This window comes from Carassius gibelio, chromosome B23 (assembly GCF_023724105.1).
Source record: "Carassius gibelio isolate Cgi1373 ecotype wild population from Czech Republic chromosome B23, carGib1.2-hapl.c, whole genome shotgun sequence".
Lineage (NCBI taxonomy): Eukaryota > Metazoa > Chordata > Actinopteri > Cypriniformes > Cyprinidae > Carassius > Carassius gibelio.
The window spans coordinates 7,395,585-7,411,357 of NC_068418.1; the positions used below are offsets into that span (position 1 = coordinate 7,395,585).

General features: G+C 43.8%; 1 protein-coding gene across 3 annotated transcripts; it reads left to right on the plus strand.

Annotated features, from left to right (window-relative positions):
- The first annotated feature begins 1,276 nt into the window (after nucleotides 1–1,276).
- On the plus strand, nucleotides 1,277–10,756 carry LOC128011949 (uncharacterized). Of its 3 annotated transcripts, none has more exons than XR_008182677.1 (2): nucleotides 1,277–2,347; nucleotides 9,816–10,756. XR_008182677.1 is itself a non-coding variant. In XM_052594760.1 (2 exons), the coding sequence occupies exon 1, from the start codon at nucleotides 5,299–5,301 to the stop codon at nucleotides 8,935–8,937; it is 3,639 nt and encodes a 1,212-aa protein (XP_052450720.1). In that variant the 5' UTR covers nucleotides 5,283–5,298; the 3' UTR covers nucleotides 8,938–9,234; nucleotides 9,816–10,756. The 3 variants fall into 3 exon arrangements, 1 of the variants encoding a protein (XP_052450720.1); XR_008182676.1 differs by lacking the exon at nucleotides 9,816–10,756 and adding an exon at nucleotides 2,929–3,084; XM_052594760.1 differs by lacking the exon at nucleotides 1,277–2,347 and adding an exon at nucleotides 5,283–9,234.
- Nucleotides 10,757–15,773: the final 5,017 nt, after the last annotated feature.

The window sequence follows — 15,773 nt, forward strand, 5'->3', positions numbered from 1 at the left end:
TACATCAATACAGCAGTGGTGGGATATTGGGAAGGTGCAGATACAACAACTCTGTAATCAGTACACTTTTAATGTTACTAGAGACATGGTTCAATCCATAAGAAGTCTAGAGATGGATATTGTGGAACTTCAGACTTTAAGTGGAGCCACTGCAAATCAAAATCAATTGCAGGCTCTTAAAGGAAAAAAAGCAATTTTAGCAGATCTATTAGGTACAAGGTTTCAGGGGGCATTGGTTAGATCCGGATTTCAGAACTTTTCTGAAATGGATGCCCCATCAAAGTTCTTTTTCAGTTTGGAAAGGAAAAATGGCCAAAGGAAAAATATTCAGTCTCTAAGGTCAGAAGATGGAAAAATTCTTACTGAGGTTCCTGACATTCGTAAAAGGGCTGTCGTTTTTTTTATAAAGAGCTGTATACCCGCAGCTTTGTCGATGACCAGTTAATGGCTGAATTTGTGGCAGATCAGCTTCCAAAAGTGAATGAGGATTCATATACAAAACTGGTATGTCCTTTAACAATAGATGAAGTTTTTAATGCTTTGCAAAGTATGAAAACTGGTAAAGCACCAGGTTTAGATGGGTTGCCTGTTGAATTTTATAAAGCTTTTTGGCATTTGTTAGGAGAAGATCTACTTGCAGTTTTAAGTGATAGTTTGGATAAAGGACAACTGCCACTAAGCTGCAGAAGAGCTGTTTAACCTTGCTCCCTAAGAAAGGTGATATCAAAGAGATAAAAAAACTGGAGACCAGTTTCTTTATTATGCACTGATTACAAGATGTTATCAAAAGCTTTGGCAAACAGACTGAAAGAAGTAATTGGACAGGTTATACATTTAGATCAATCTTATTGTGTACCTAATAGATCAATAGTGGATAATATATCCTTGATTCGGGATGTGTTGGAAGTCTCAAGACTGTTGGGGAAAAAATATGGTCTAATTTCTCTAGATCAAGAAAGGCATTTGATCTGGTGGATCATCAGTTTTTATGGTATATTTTTGAAACTTTGGGTTTTCCACCTGCTTTCACTGCCTTTGTTAAAGTGCTCTATGAGGATATTGAAAGTGTACTGAAAATCAATGGTGGTTTGAGTTGCCCTTTTAAAATAGAAAGGGGAATTAGACAAGGATGTGCCTTGTCAGGTATGCCTTATTCAATAGCAATAGAACCTATGCTACATAAAATTAGGACTCTTTTAGATGAGAGTACTTTTCCACCTATAAAACTATCAGCTTATGCAGATGATGTTTTGGTTTTAACCAGTGGACAGGATGATATTGATAAATTGGTTGATATTGTTAATGTTTATGCAAAAATTTCATCTGCAAAAGTAAATTGGGCTAAAAGTTCAGCATATAGGGTCGGGAAATGGAATGAAGGGGAGCTGGACTTACCGGGTGAGATGGTTTGGTCACAAAGCGGTCTTAAATATCTTGGAATTTTTTTGGGTGATGAAATAATAATGCAAAGAAACTGGGAAAATGTTCTGGAAAATGTTGAAGGAAGGTTAGGAAGGTGGAAAGTGTTCTTTATCTTCCAATGGAAGAAGGTGGACAAGGGGTTGTTGATCTTGTAAGTAGGAAAGTAGCTTTTAGGCTACAGTTTGTTCAAAAGTTTTTATATAGACCCAATTTATCATGGTTTGGACCTGCCTGTTGTCTTTTAAGTAAGATTGGTGGGTGGGGTTTTAGAAAAAATATTTTTTGGACAGATTGTAAGAATTTTCATTTGAAGTCTATTTCTTCCTTTTATGAGAGTGTAAGAAGAGCATGGTGTATGGTACAGGTAAAAAGATCATTGTCATGTAAGTCTCTGTATTGGTTTTTGGAAGAACCTTTGATTAATGGTGCTCGACTGGAGTTTTGTGGAAATTCATCTTTATGGTTGATGCAAGCATTAACAAAAGCCAGAGTTGTTAAAATGAAGGATTTAATAGAAGTGGCTGGTTTCACGTTGGACAATGCTGATGCACTTGCGCAGAGACTTGGAATTAAATCAGAAAGGACTGCCCATCTTTTGTTAAAGAAGTGGCGAGACAATTTGAGTGATGAAGACTGGAACTTTGTGTCGAGTCAAGCGCTTCCTGATAAAACAGATATTTTTCCTTGTATGGTTGTAAAAAAGGCCCCCTCGTGGCCGCTAAGCATCAGACACTTTACTGTGACTCTCTCTCTCCTACGGGAAGATTACTCGCTTCACCTGGACTCTTAGCCAATCACAAGTTGACTCAGGATCGCTGCACGCTGGTAGCATTCTGTCCGAGACTTTTGCCAGTAGTGCACGCTAACTGCACGGACTTAAAACCCGTTTTGATACAACTGCTTTATCCTGTGTGCGTCTTTACAAGTAAGAATCTGTATTTGTTGTTCCTTTACTGTCATTGCTGATGCTAGATTGGTAGTGTTTTGTCTGTTTAGTGTTGCTAATTTAAGCTCAGGTTTTTCTGCCTGATTAGGCTTTGTGTTGTAATGCTTCTTCCTATGTATAAATGTATAAGTTTCTACTCGGGCATTATTCCTTTGTTACACATTGTATAATACCAGTTATGCACCCTCTGCACATAGTTTGTAAGCTATTGCGGCGATATTCGCCTTTAATCCAGTTAATTGGTTATAGAGCACGCACTGTCCGCATGAACACTGGTCGTCATGTGACACCTCTCAGAGCGGCCTGTTGTAGTTATTTATGTGACCGGCAGAGGGAGGCTTTGTATAGCGAATGGTTTATGCTTTCTCATTGTTATAGTTATAGCAGCCTTTTTCATTCTTCTAATGTCAGTTTCGGCCATGTTAAAATAATATTATTGTATTTTATTTCTGCTGTATTGTTAGAATAAGATACAGTTAATGCCAATAATGGTTTGTTTGCATGATAATCATTCATTTTCATTCAACTAATTGTTTGTTTTCACTTCTTTATTGTTTCAGAACCACACACACACATCAATGTACATTTCAATCATGCAGTTGTAAATCCAATAAATACTTCCAGTGAAGAAATCTTGCGTGATTCTGACCGATCACCTGCTGTGAGCTCTACCTAACGATCCACAAACTATCAAAAATCAAAGAAGCCAGTCCTCTTCTAAACAAAGTGGTCCTTCCAGCCGGAACCAGAGCCTGCAGCGGAGCAAGATGTCTACCACCTCGGATAACGAGTATAATGCACAATCTAGGAGGCAGCGGTCCCTCCCTAACTACTTGCAAGATTATGACTTGTCTGATCTCCCGACCAGATCTCAAACCATGAAGCCTTCTGAGTCACAGCCTAGGGAGCGGCTAGACGAAGAGGACCACAGCAGACCTGATTCACGATCTGCACCACCAGAAAGTCAGCTGCACCACAGCCCAGCGCGATGGTCAGTCACTGATAAATGGGAATCTTCTGCAGATGAGTGGAGAAGGGAGTGCCGCATACTAGAGCGTGAAAGGGAAGATTTCCTAGCATCAATTGAGGAATTAAAAATACAGAACGAGCAGCTCAGAGCCAGGGCGGAGCCCAGCAATTCCCGTTCAGAGCCACGTACTGTAGCTGCCAGAGACAGACTTTACAGAGAAGGGCTGGAATACGGAGGTGCTTCAACCCAGTACAAATCAGTCTACTTCCGAGACAGAGAGACACCACCACAACGGTCCTCTGACAGGCGTCATGACTACAGTAGAGAGACAAAGGACTATAGGGAAACAACCAGGTATGACTCTCCCTCACCTAAAAGCTCTCCAGAGCCAGTACTCATCAAGCACCAGGCTTCACGACGAAGCTATGAGTCCAGAGAAGGGCGCTACAGTTCTCAACATAATTATGAGCAGTGCAGCCACCGCCGCTCACCCGAGCGCTACGCCAGCTACAGAGACTCTTGTTATTCCTCCAGAGAGTACAGAGAACCATCATGCCGAGGTGACTACTCTCCTGCACGCCGCTTCAGCTACTCTCCAGATCAGCGTGAGAAACGTAGTCCCCCTTCACCTTGGCACGAGCCCAGACGCTCAGTGACTCCCCCTGGTGGACAGGAAAGAACATACAGAGGGCCTACTCCTACAATCCCGAACTTCAACCGTCCTAACCCAAGAGACTTTGCGAGACTCCGTATTGCCTTAGACAATCTCCTTCCAAGAGATGCCACTGAACGTTTCAAGTTCCAGATATTAGTGGATCATCTGAAGCTGGAGGAAGCATTGCTGGTGGCAGATTCTTACAGCAATTCTGACTACCCCTTTACTGACACTATGGCAGCTTTAAACCAGCAGTACGGACAGCCACACCAACTCGCCCTTCAGCGTATTGCCGAACTGATGGATGGCCCCAACATTCAGAGTGGAGACATCAAGTCATTCAGGTTGTTCGCTCTGAACATCAGATCCCTGGTGAGCATGTTGGAGCAGCTTGGTTTAAAGGGGCAAGTTGAGCTGGACTGTGGTTCTCATGTCACCCGTCTACTGGGCAAGCTACCCCATGACCTGAGGTCCAGTTTCAGGCGTTACATCCACCCGCTCCGCATTCCTATCCCCACTCTTCTGGACCTGGCAGATTGGTTGGAATACGAGCTCCAGATCCAGGAGGATATAGCACAATATCGCTTGAGAAAGGACACTGGAACTAGGCCCAAAGAATCCAAGAGTAATGTAAAGTCGTCACCTAAGGCCTCAGTCCTCCTGCTGGGGGCTGAACCCAAACCGGTTAGGGAGCCAGCTAAATTCACTCCTCCAACCAGTCTAGAAGCAAAGAAGTTCTGCCCATTCTGTGAGAATTACAAGCACACTCTGAATAATTGCGCAAATTTCAAACTTCTCAGCGCCACCCAGAAACGTAACTGGATTCAGGACAACAACCGATGTTGGCGATGTGGCAGAGAACACCGATCAGCGGAATGTGATCTGAAGATGTGCTGTAAAACATGCAACAGCAGACACCTGCTTGTGCTGCACGATGTCAGCGAGAGAAGTTTAGTCAAGACTGACAAAGCTGAGAGAAGGTCTGACCAGGGGAAGTCCAGTGAGAGCAATCCTTCGTCCGTACCAAGTGCAGACCAAGTGCTATACATTGGCAAGCCACCGCAGGGCCCGCGTGTGCTTCTCAAGGTTAGTAAAGTTATCCTCCGCCATGGTGACCAAACTCTAGAGACATACGCTGTGCTAGACGACGGCTCTGAACGCACCCTGCTCCTCCAACCAGCTGTCCAACAACTGTGACTTGAAGGCCAGCCTGAGGATTTGCCCCTGCGTACAGTTAGACAGGAGCTGCAGACGCTTCACGGGGCGGCTGTCTCATTTAGCATCTCTCCAGCCTGTTCTCCAGCCATGGTATACAACATCCAAGGAGCTTTTACAGCACCCAAGCTCGGGCTAGGCCAGCACACGTATCCCTTTAAAGCACTGCAGAGCAAATACAGACATTTGAAGAAGCTTTCTATCCCTTCATTCAAGGACATTGTCCCGCTTCTGCTTATTGGTTCAGACCACCCTCACTTGGTGACTCCAGTTGAGCCAGTCATCTTTGGTCCCCCTGGTGCACCAGTTGCTGTCCGCACCCGTCTCGGATGGACGCTGCAAGGTCCGACCAACAATCTAAAGCATTACCTTATCGAGCAACGCTGTTTTTTCACCGCCTTCGGGGCGCCTCCAGCTGACATCTACCAGCATGTCGAGAGGCTGTGGCAACTGGACATCCTCCCATGGCGCAGCGAAAAGGCCAGTACGAGGTCACGGCAGGACAAGGAGGCCCTTGAATGCTTGGATAAACAGACGGTGCGAGTACATGTTAATGTTGTCCACCGCTATGCAACTCCTCTCCTCCGCGTGAAGAACTTTCCTCAGCTCTGCGCACCAAAGGAGGCAGTACTTCCTCAGCTCCAGAATACAGAAAGGCAGCTGGCAAAGAACCCTGAGACGGCCCAAGTCTACAATGCAGAGATCCAGAGACTTGAACAGGCTGGTTATGTGGCAAAACTACCCCCTGGCACAGAGAACACCTCAAGCAGCTGGTACATCCCTCACCACCTTGTCGAGCACAATGGCAAGCACAGAGTGGTTTTCAATTGCTCTTTCCAGTATGGCACCACTGACTTAAACAAACTCCTGCTCCCGGGTCCAACCCTTGGTCCACCACTCCTTTCAGTTCTCCTACGATTCAGAGAACACTGTGTGGCCTTCAGCAGTGACATACGGGGAATGTTTCACCAGGTCAGGCTCCTACCAGAGGATGAGCCTCTTCTCCGCTTCCTCTGGAGGGAGCTAAAGCGTGATGAACAACCTACAGTCTATCAGTGGAAGGTGCTTCCCTTCGGCACTACCTGTAGCCCTTGCTGTGCTACGTATGCCCTACAGAAGCATGTCACCGACCATACTCAGCCAGCTGATGCAGTGAGAGACTCTGTGTTAAGACATTTCTATGTTGATAACTGGCTACAAAGTGTGCCTACAGTTGAAGATGCTAAGCCTATCATTGACAAGCTGCAGACTCTTCTTGCTGAAGGAGGCTTTGAGTTACGCCAGTGGGCCAGTACACATCCAGACACCATCCGTCACCTCCCTGCTGAGGCAAGATCGGCTAGTGCTGAAAAGTGGATCGCCCAAGGTCACCCAGATCAAGAAGAATCAGCCCTGGGCCTACAGTGGGACTGTCGAGAGGACACTCTGTCCTTCAAGTGTCGAGAAGTTCTAGCCACTGATGAAGTTGTCACTATGCGCTACATCTATAAAGTGGTGGCAAGCCAATACGACCCCCTTGGCTTTTTAGTACCTTACACCACCAGGGCAAAAGTTGTCATACAACACCTGTGGGACAAAAGGCGTGACTGGGATGACCCTGCTCTGCCAGATCACCTGCTAGCCGCATGGAGAGAGTGGGAGGACGAGTTACCTCACCTACAGAGCATAGCACTTCCGAGGTGTTACACTGGCCAAGAGTTAGACTCTCCTACCTGTGAGCGTGAGATCCACGTGTTCTGCGATGCCTCAGAGCAAGCCTATGGCTCTGTGGCATACCTCCGAACCAAGAATTCTCATGGAGTCATCCAAGTAGCTTTCGTCACCGCAAGATCCAGAGTTGCTCCAAGAAAGCAGCAGTCAATCCCACGCTTGGAGTTATGCGCTGCTCTGACTGGAGCACAAATGGCTCAGATCCTCAAATCTGAACTCACACTGCCCATCCAGCAGGTGATGCTCTGGTCGGACTCTACTACCGTGCTCAAGTGGCTGCAGTCAGAGTCATGCAGATTCAAAGTGTTTGTTGGTACACGCGTGGCAGAGATTCAAGATCTCACTGAGGGCGACACATGGAGATACGTGGACTCTGCACAGAACCCTGCCGATGACATAACGCGTGGCAAACCTCTCAACACATTGACACCAGACAGCCGCTGGGGTCAAGGCCCCACCTTCTTGTGGTGTGAACCAGACAAATGGCCACAAAGTCCTCAGATTCAGACAGAGGCAGATCAGAGTGAAGAGCTCAAGAAATCTCAGTTCTGCGGTCTCACTACTACCACGCCAAATCTTCTCCCAGATGCTAAGCAGTTCTCTTCCTTCAGAGACCTCCTGACCGCCACAACGAAGACTCTACATGGGGCGGCCCCAGGCAATGTCACAGCCTACAGGCAAGCCCAGCTGGCTCTGCTACAACAGGTCCAACAAGACAGTTTTCCTATTGACTATGCCCTGCTGCAGTCAGGGAAACCAGTCACCAAGAGCAGCAGACTTCTCAAGCTTGCACCAGAGTTCGACCACAGTGACAAGCTCATCCGTGTTGGCGGACGTCTGCGCCATAGTAACCAGCTGGAACCGGATACTGTTCACCCGGTGGTGCTGGATGCTAAACACCCAGTAACGCAGTTGCTCATCGAAGAGTACGATTACCGTCTGCACCATCCAGGCCCAGAGAGGGTCTTCTTCGAGATGCGCCGCAAGTATTGGCTACCAGGAGGGCGAGAGGCTATCCGCCACTTTCAGCGTAAGTGCCAAGAGTGTCAGAAATGGCATGGTAAGCCACAAATCCCACAAATGGCAGACCTGCCTCCATCCAGAGTCCAACTTTTCAAGCCAGCATTTTATTCAACAGGAGTAGATTGCTTCGGGCCATACTCTGTAGCGATTGGAAGGAGGAGTGAAAAGCGCTGGGGAATAATCTTTAAATGCATGACCACCCGAGCCGTGCATATCGACATGCTCTCCAGTTTGAATGCAGATTCATTCCTCATGGCCCTAAGACGGTTCATTTCCCGCAGAGGAAAGCCGTTCGAGCTGATTTCAGACCAGGGGACTAACTTCAGAGGTGGTGATCGAGAGCTCCGGGAAGCATTCGCCGACCTTGCTCCAGACATCAAAGCTCAACTCGCCTCTCAGCAAATTGACTGGAAGTTTAATCCACCTAACGCCCCCCACTTTGGCGGCTGCTGGGAGCGCGAGATACGCTCTGTAAAACAAGCCTTGCAAGTAACCCTTGGAGCCCAGCTTGTAACAGATGAGGTACTGAGAACCCTACTAGTGGAGATTGAAGGGATTCTCAACTCCAAACCATTAGGCTACACATCTGCAGACATCGCTGACCCCGATCCAATAACTCCCAACTCACTGCTCATTGGGCGGCCAGATGCCTCTCTCCCGCAGGTGGTGTATCCTGACTCCGAGCTCCTAAGCAGTAGGCGTTGGCGCCATAGCCAGCTGTTGGCTGACCACTTCTGGAAGCATTTTATCCGTTTCTATCTGCCCAGCCTCCAGGCCCGACAGAAGTGGAATGCTGAAAACCCAAATCTGCACATCGGCAAGACTGTCCTCATGATTGACCCACAGCTCCCTCGATCACTGTGGCCAGTGGGTAAAGTGACCAGCGTCTTTCCTGGCCTCGATGGTAAAGTACGATCTGCTGAAGTGAATGTAGGAGACCGGGCGTACACCCGCCCTGTGGCTCGACTTATCCAGCTTCCAGAGTTGTCAGACTAATCACTACTGGACGAATGGGTGCCTTTCTTTCTTCTGCAGATTACCTTCAGTAATCTGGGGGCGGCTGTAAAAAAGGCCCCCTCGTGGCCGCTAAGCATCAGACACTTTACTGTGACTCTCTCTCTCCTACGGGAAGATTACTCGCTTCACCTGGACTCTTAGCCAATCACAAGTTGACTCAGGATCGCTGCACGCTGGTAGCATTCTGTCCGAGACTTTTGCCAGTAGTGCACGCTAACTGCACGGACTTAAAACCCGTTTTGATACAACTGCTTTATCCTGTGTGCGTCTTTACAAGTAAGAATCTGTATTTGTTGTTCCTTTACTGTCATTGCTGATGCTAGATTGGTAGTGTTTTGTCTGTTTAGTGTTGCTAATTTAAGCTCAGGTTTTTCTGCCTGATTAGGCTTTGTGTTGTAATGCTTCTTCCTATGTATAAATGTATAAGTTTCTACTCGGGCATTATTCCTTTGTTACACATTGTATAATACCAGTTATGCACCCTCTGCACATAGTTTGTAAGCTATTGCGGCGATATTCGCCTTTAATCCAGTTAATTGGTTATAGAGCACGCACTGTCCGCATGAACACTGGTCGTCATGTGACACCTCTCAGAGCGGCCTGTTGTAGTTATTTATGTGACCGGCAGAGGGAGGCTTTGTATAGCGAATGGTTTATGCTTTCTCATTGTTATAGTTATAGCAGCCTTTTTCATTCTTCTAATGTCAGTTTCGGCCATGTTAAAATAATATTATTGTATTTTATTTCTGCTGTATTGTTAGAATAAGATACAGTTAATGCCAATAATGGTTTGTTTGCATGATAATCATTCATTTTCATTCAACTAATTGTTTGTTTTCACTTCTTTATTGTTTCAGAACCACACACACACATCAATGTACATTTCAATCATGCAGTTGTAAATCCAATAAATACTTCCAGTGAAGAAATCTTGCGTGATTCTGACCGATCACCTGCTGTGAGCTCTACCTAACGATCCACAAACTATCAAAAATCAAAGAAGCCAGTCCTCTTCTAAACAAAGGTGATCTCTAAAAGTGTAATTGAAAATGAACATGGTTTAATGACTTCAGGGTTTTTGAGAGACTTTATTTTTGATACAATGGGTGGAAAGAGTTTATATAAAGTTTGTGTGAAGGTGATAAATAAAGACAAATTAAAAAAAATGGATACACCATGGAGAGACCATTTAAGTGCTGATATTGAAGTCAAACCTTTTTGGGGCTCTTGTTACAAACCACCATTGACTAAAAATGTGGGTGATCTTCAATGGAGAATTTTACATGGGATTGTTGCTGTAAATGCTTTTATCTCAGTGTTGAATCCAAATGTGCAAGATTACTGTCCTTTTTGTGATCAAAGAGAAACCATATTTCATTGTTTTATACATTGTGAGAGATTAAGATCTTTGTTTGCTTTATTGGAGATTATATTTACTGAGGTTAATGAAATTTTTACAATGGTTGTGTTTATTTTTGGTTTTAAATATTGTAAAAGGAAAAAGAGGAAAGGACGGTTGTTAAATTTTATTTTGGGTCAAGCCAAAATGGCAGTTTATATTAGTAGGAAATATAGAATTGCTCATGGTACCAGTAAAAATGTTGAATGTTTGTTCAAGGGACTCATAAAAGCTAGAGTAAAACATGATTTTATTTTCTACTCTCATATGAAGAAATTGGAAGAATTTGAAGTGGTTTGGAGTGTAGAAGAAGTTGTGTGCTGTATTGAAAATGATGCATTGAAATTTTTTGGAGTTTTTGAGTAACTGTGATTTTGTAAGTTGTACCTGAATTTGTGTAGTTAATAAATATGTGGTTAAAAATCAAATCTCTCTCTCTCTCTCTCTCTCTCGTTGGTTTTGTTATTTTTATTTATTTTTTGCCCATTGGTATGTACATTCACAGACACAATATAATTAAGTAGCATATGTTACTCCCCTTGTCACCCCTAGAGAAAGACATTATACTATACAGGTCAGGTGCTGGTCATATAATCAGAATATCATCAAAAATTTTATTTATTTCACTAATTCCATTCAAAAAGTCAAACTTGTATATTATTTTCATTCATCGCACACAGACTGATATATTTCAAATGTTTGCTCCTTTAAATTTTGATGATTATAACTGACAACTAAGGAAAATCCCAAAATCAGTATCTCAGAAAATTAGTATATTACCTAAGACCAATACAAAGAAAGGATTTTTAGAAATCTTGGCCAACTGAAAAGTATGAACATGAAAAGTATGAGCATGTACAGCACTCAATACTTAGTTGTGTCTCCTTCTGCCTGAATGACTGCAGCAATGCGGCGTGGCATGGAGTCGATCAGTCTGTGGCACTGCTCAGGTGTTATGAGAGCCCAGGTGTCTCTGATAGTGGCCTTCAGCTCTTCTGCATTCTTGGGTCTGGCTTATCGTATCTTCCTCTTCACAATACCCCAGAGATTCTCTATGGGGTTAAGGTCAGGTGAGTTTGCTGTCCAATTAAGAACAGGAATACCATGGTCCTTAAACCAGGTACTGGAAGCTTTGGCACTGTGTGCAGGTGCCAAGTCCTGTTGGAAAATGAAATCTGCATCTCCATAAAGTTGGTCAGATGCAGGAATCATGAAGTGCACTAAAACTTCCTGGTATACTGCTGTGTTGACCTTGGACCTCAGAAAACACAGTGGACCAACACCAGCAGATGACATGGCACCCCAAACCATCACTGTCTGTGGAAACTTTACACTGGGCCTCAAGCAACGTGGATTAAAGTCCTGCACGGACCCGCAAATTTGGCTGAAATGGGTGAAAAATATCCAACTGTGTCTGATACGGGTGCGGGTCAGGTCGGACACAGGGGAAACACGGGTCTAACCACGGGTTCAAAACAGTCACGTGCAAACGTAGAAATAGGCCTACGTTCCAATTTAAAAAAAAATTACATCCGATCGAACAGCTGCATGAGTCATTAGTTAACAGACGTAAAAGACCAGCCAACTGTTGGGAATATGGGAGATGTTATATTTTATATATATTATATTATATATATAATCTGAATTAAAATGTGTTTGATTTAAGCCTATTTCAAAATTTGTGTCATAAAATTGCGCATACAGCTCAACTAACGCGATCGTTATAAAGGTGTTTAAATGGGGGGTGAAATGCTCGTTTTCACTCAATATCCTGTTAATCTTGAGTACCTATAGAGTAGCACTGCATCCTTCATAACTCCAAAAAGTCTTTAGTTTTATTATATTCATAAGAGAAAGATAGTCTGTACCGATTTTTCCCGGAAAAACATGAGCACCTGGAGGCGTGACGTGTGGGCGGAGCTAAAGAATCACGAGCGCCAGTAGGCTTTTGTGTTGAGAGCAAGTGGAAACTGTGACATTACCGTGAGGGAAAAACCATCATCCAAAACAAACCATGGATTACAGTCAGATACAGCTCGAACCCGGGTCTCCGGCATGGGAGGGGACGCACTAACAAGGAGGCAGAGATATTTGAAGCAGTTTTACTCACCGCCTGCGTATTGCATCTGTTTTTGTTTGTTGAACCTCAATTAAATTGTTACTCTTAACTTGGTTTTGAAGTTTTTTGTACTTTCTAGTTCGGGGGAACAGACACAGTCTCTATAGTGTGATATCTAGGTGAAAGAGTCTCTATGTGCTGAGAATTAACTGAACTCTGTGACATGAGGCAGCTAGCAGACGGTCGGTCTAGCCAGTCTGTCTGCTTCCTTACCTGGGCCCCAGTTAGTCAATTATAAACTCAAAGACTATTGGCCATATTTCTAGAGAGGAGAGCGGCGCCACCCCAAGAGGGAGAAGAGCTGTGTTTTGACCCACGTCGACGCTGCCTCACCGTCACCCAGTTACCCTGCTGCAGGGGCTCTGTTACCGGAACCGGACAATGTACAGGAATCCCTGAGCTAGACGCATCCAAAGCCGTATCTAGAGCCCTAACATTCTTACTGTCCTCAATTAAAGTTTGGATGCATGTCTCTAATTCTGAAATCTTCTCTGTCAGTCTAACTATTTCCCTGCATTTATCACATGTGAATCCCTCATCTGTGACAGAGATAGATAAACTCTACATGTGGCAAGAGGTGCAAATAACAATAGCAGGAGAAGCCATTACTCACCGTGCTTGATGAAATATTCTTACACGGTTGTTTGATGAACTTGTGAAAAACTGGAACGAGAGAGAGGAGAGGAGAAAAGAAAACAGCGATAGGTTCGAATGAAAACACTAATGACAAGCTAACAAGTGTTAACCATAGACAGTAAAAGAAATGGACACAGCGACCCCATTGGATTCAACGGAGAAAAATGAAGTCAGTTAGAAGCACACACTTCCTGGGGGTCAAGCGTACTGCGCAGACTCAAACTGAGCTTGATGACGTAAATGTCACGTGAGCAACCTGTAAGTCTTCTAACCCGCTGTGCCAAGAGAAATCTGAATCCCCCACCGAATCTTGCAGAGAAGGCGAGCGTGAACAGGAGCAGATTTTGGTAAGTATTCTGATTAATTATCTCCCTTGACTTTATGCCTCCACCCCACATAGCAAACGGACTTGGCCCACATGTGGCCTCAAGGTGGCACTGCTGGCCTCCTGTTGGCAATGGCATGTACCCTTTCAGCCAGAGCTGGGCCACGTGTGGCAATGATGGCACCCCAAGGATCCGGCAAACAACATGAGGGTCGATTGTTGTTCGGAGGAGTGTGGCCTAGATCAGGCTAAGATCTGGCAGCATATTATGTGACCCATAATAAACAAGAAGATAAATACAATATTGCATGATAATGGTTAAATAATCACATACATTTTAATGAAGTGTAGTATTGTTAAAATGTAGTCTTTGAAATGGTAAGTCAAAACAGAATACATTATCATTTCAAAATTAAGCAAATCAGTCAGGTGCATTAAACTACTTAATTATGATTTTATTAAATTTTATAATATTATTCTTGGTACAAATAATCTTAGAATCCATACATGAAAAGAAAGAGAAAGAGAGAGAGTATTTAATCGTTATATGTTATATTTATTTGGTTTACTATGGGACACGCACTGAACTATAATAGAGTGGGGACACATCATTTTTATTAGTATGCTGTCATGCACAAGCATTAAATAAAATGATCATGAAAGTATTTTATTTTTATTTAAATCCTGTATCCATGTGATGCTTGGTGTAAGGAATAAATCCATTCAAACCGCATTAATTTGCGATATGTATATCCTTCCTATAGACAGTAAAAGAAATGGACACAGCGACCCCATTGGAACTCAATTGAGACAAGTGAAGCCCATTTTTAGCGTTTTTTAGCACTTCCATTTCTGACGCGCAGACTCAAACGAAGCTTGACGTCGTCAGCAACCTGTCTTGCAGATGTAAATCTTCTAGTAGCTGTGCGTACAAACTGCCATCGTTAATCTTGCTGAGACGGCGAGCTTGAGCGGGGAGTTCTTTGTCGTGAGTGAGCAGGAGTAAGTATTCGGATTAATTATTTTGTATAGTATTTTAAAATGTAACGCCAGTACGCCATATTAAGTTAATTGCCTGGAGCTTCTCCACCTGTCTGTACGGTAATGCGACAGAGAGTCGAGTGGTTATGATGCAATCGTTAGCCTATTTTTACAAAAAACTGTTTCTACAGGGCCATAATGTAACATAGAAGGTAATGGAGCCCTTTATACATTGTTGTGTATCTTTAGAAATAAATAATGGACAAATGAAGTCTTTAAATGCCTCAGACGTAAAGTTATTAGCTGTCAAAGTGACGCCAAAATGAATGGTAGGTCAATGGGAATGCTAACGCAAGTGAAGTTCTGCTACAAGATGGCGGCACCCGGCCAACTTCAACTTCCGGTCGACTTCCTTGCCGCCTGATCCTTCCTCTGTAGCTATAGTAACTATTTAAAAATGTGCCATTAAGAAGTTTTACAACAAGTTTTACAACAGCGATATCAAATGCTCATTGGCTCTCGTCAGTTTCGTCAGAGATTGCGACATGCCGTCCGGTGATGCGTGTTTTGAATGAGAAATGTGCGCCTTGAGGAGGTGGATCGGCATAGTATTTTCAGTGATTAACAACTTAAATTATGCCCTGCTCCTCACACTACTAATATATTCTGCCAGAGTGGACTGCAACTACAATGCATCATCATTTGGACTACTGTGGACTACTGAGGTATATACATATCTGTAATAAACTCTTATGATTAAGTTACATGTGTCTATCTGTTACGTTTCACTTATAGACTGTATACTTTATACACTCACTCTTTATTGGTTGATTTGTTCTTTATAACAATAAATAGAAAAACCAATTCAATACATTTTTTATTGCACAGTTACATGATGTGTGGGTTTTAAGTCTGATTTTCTATTCAGTTTAATGTACTTTATTGGCATAGTTTGTGTCTACATTAAAGCATGTCACAAAATGAATAATTGCAATCATAGTAATATACAAGGTAATAATATGAAATATTAACATTCCCAGACAGCAATATAGTGTTGGCCCAGATCCAGTCCACATCTGGCCCGCGTGAAATCCATTCGGGCCGGATCTGGGCCGACACTGCTAGTTGTATGGGTTGGGTCTAGGCTATATAAGGCTCAGGTGTGGCTCAGATTTGGGGATTCTGGTTTACTTAAGGCTGAAAATTGGTACCAATAATAAAACCTGTTTTGGCCCAGTTCAGGGCCAGCTATAAGGCTGATTAACTGGCTGAGATTCGGGCCGGTTATGGCCCATGTGTTGCCCGAGTCTTTAATCCAGTTCTGGGCCACTTCAGGGCCGTCATTCTTTGTGGTA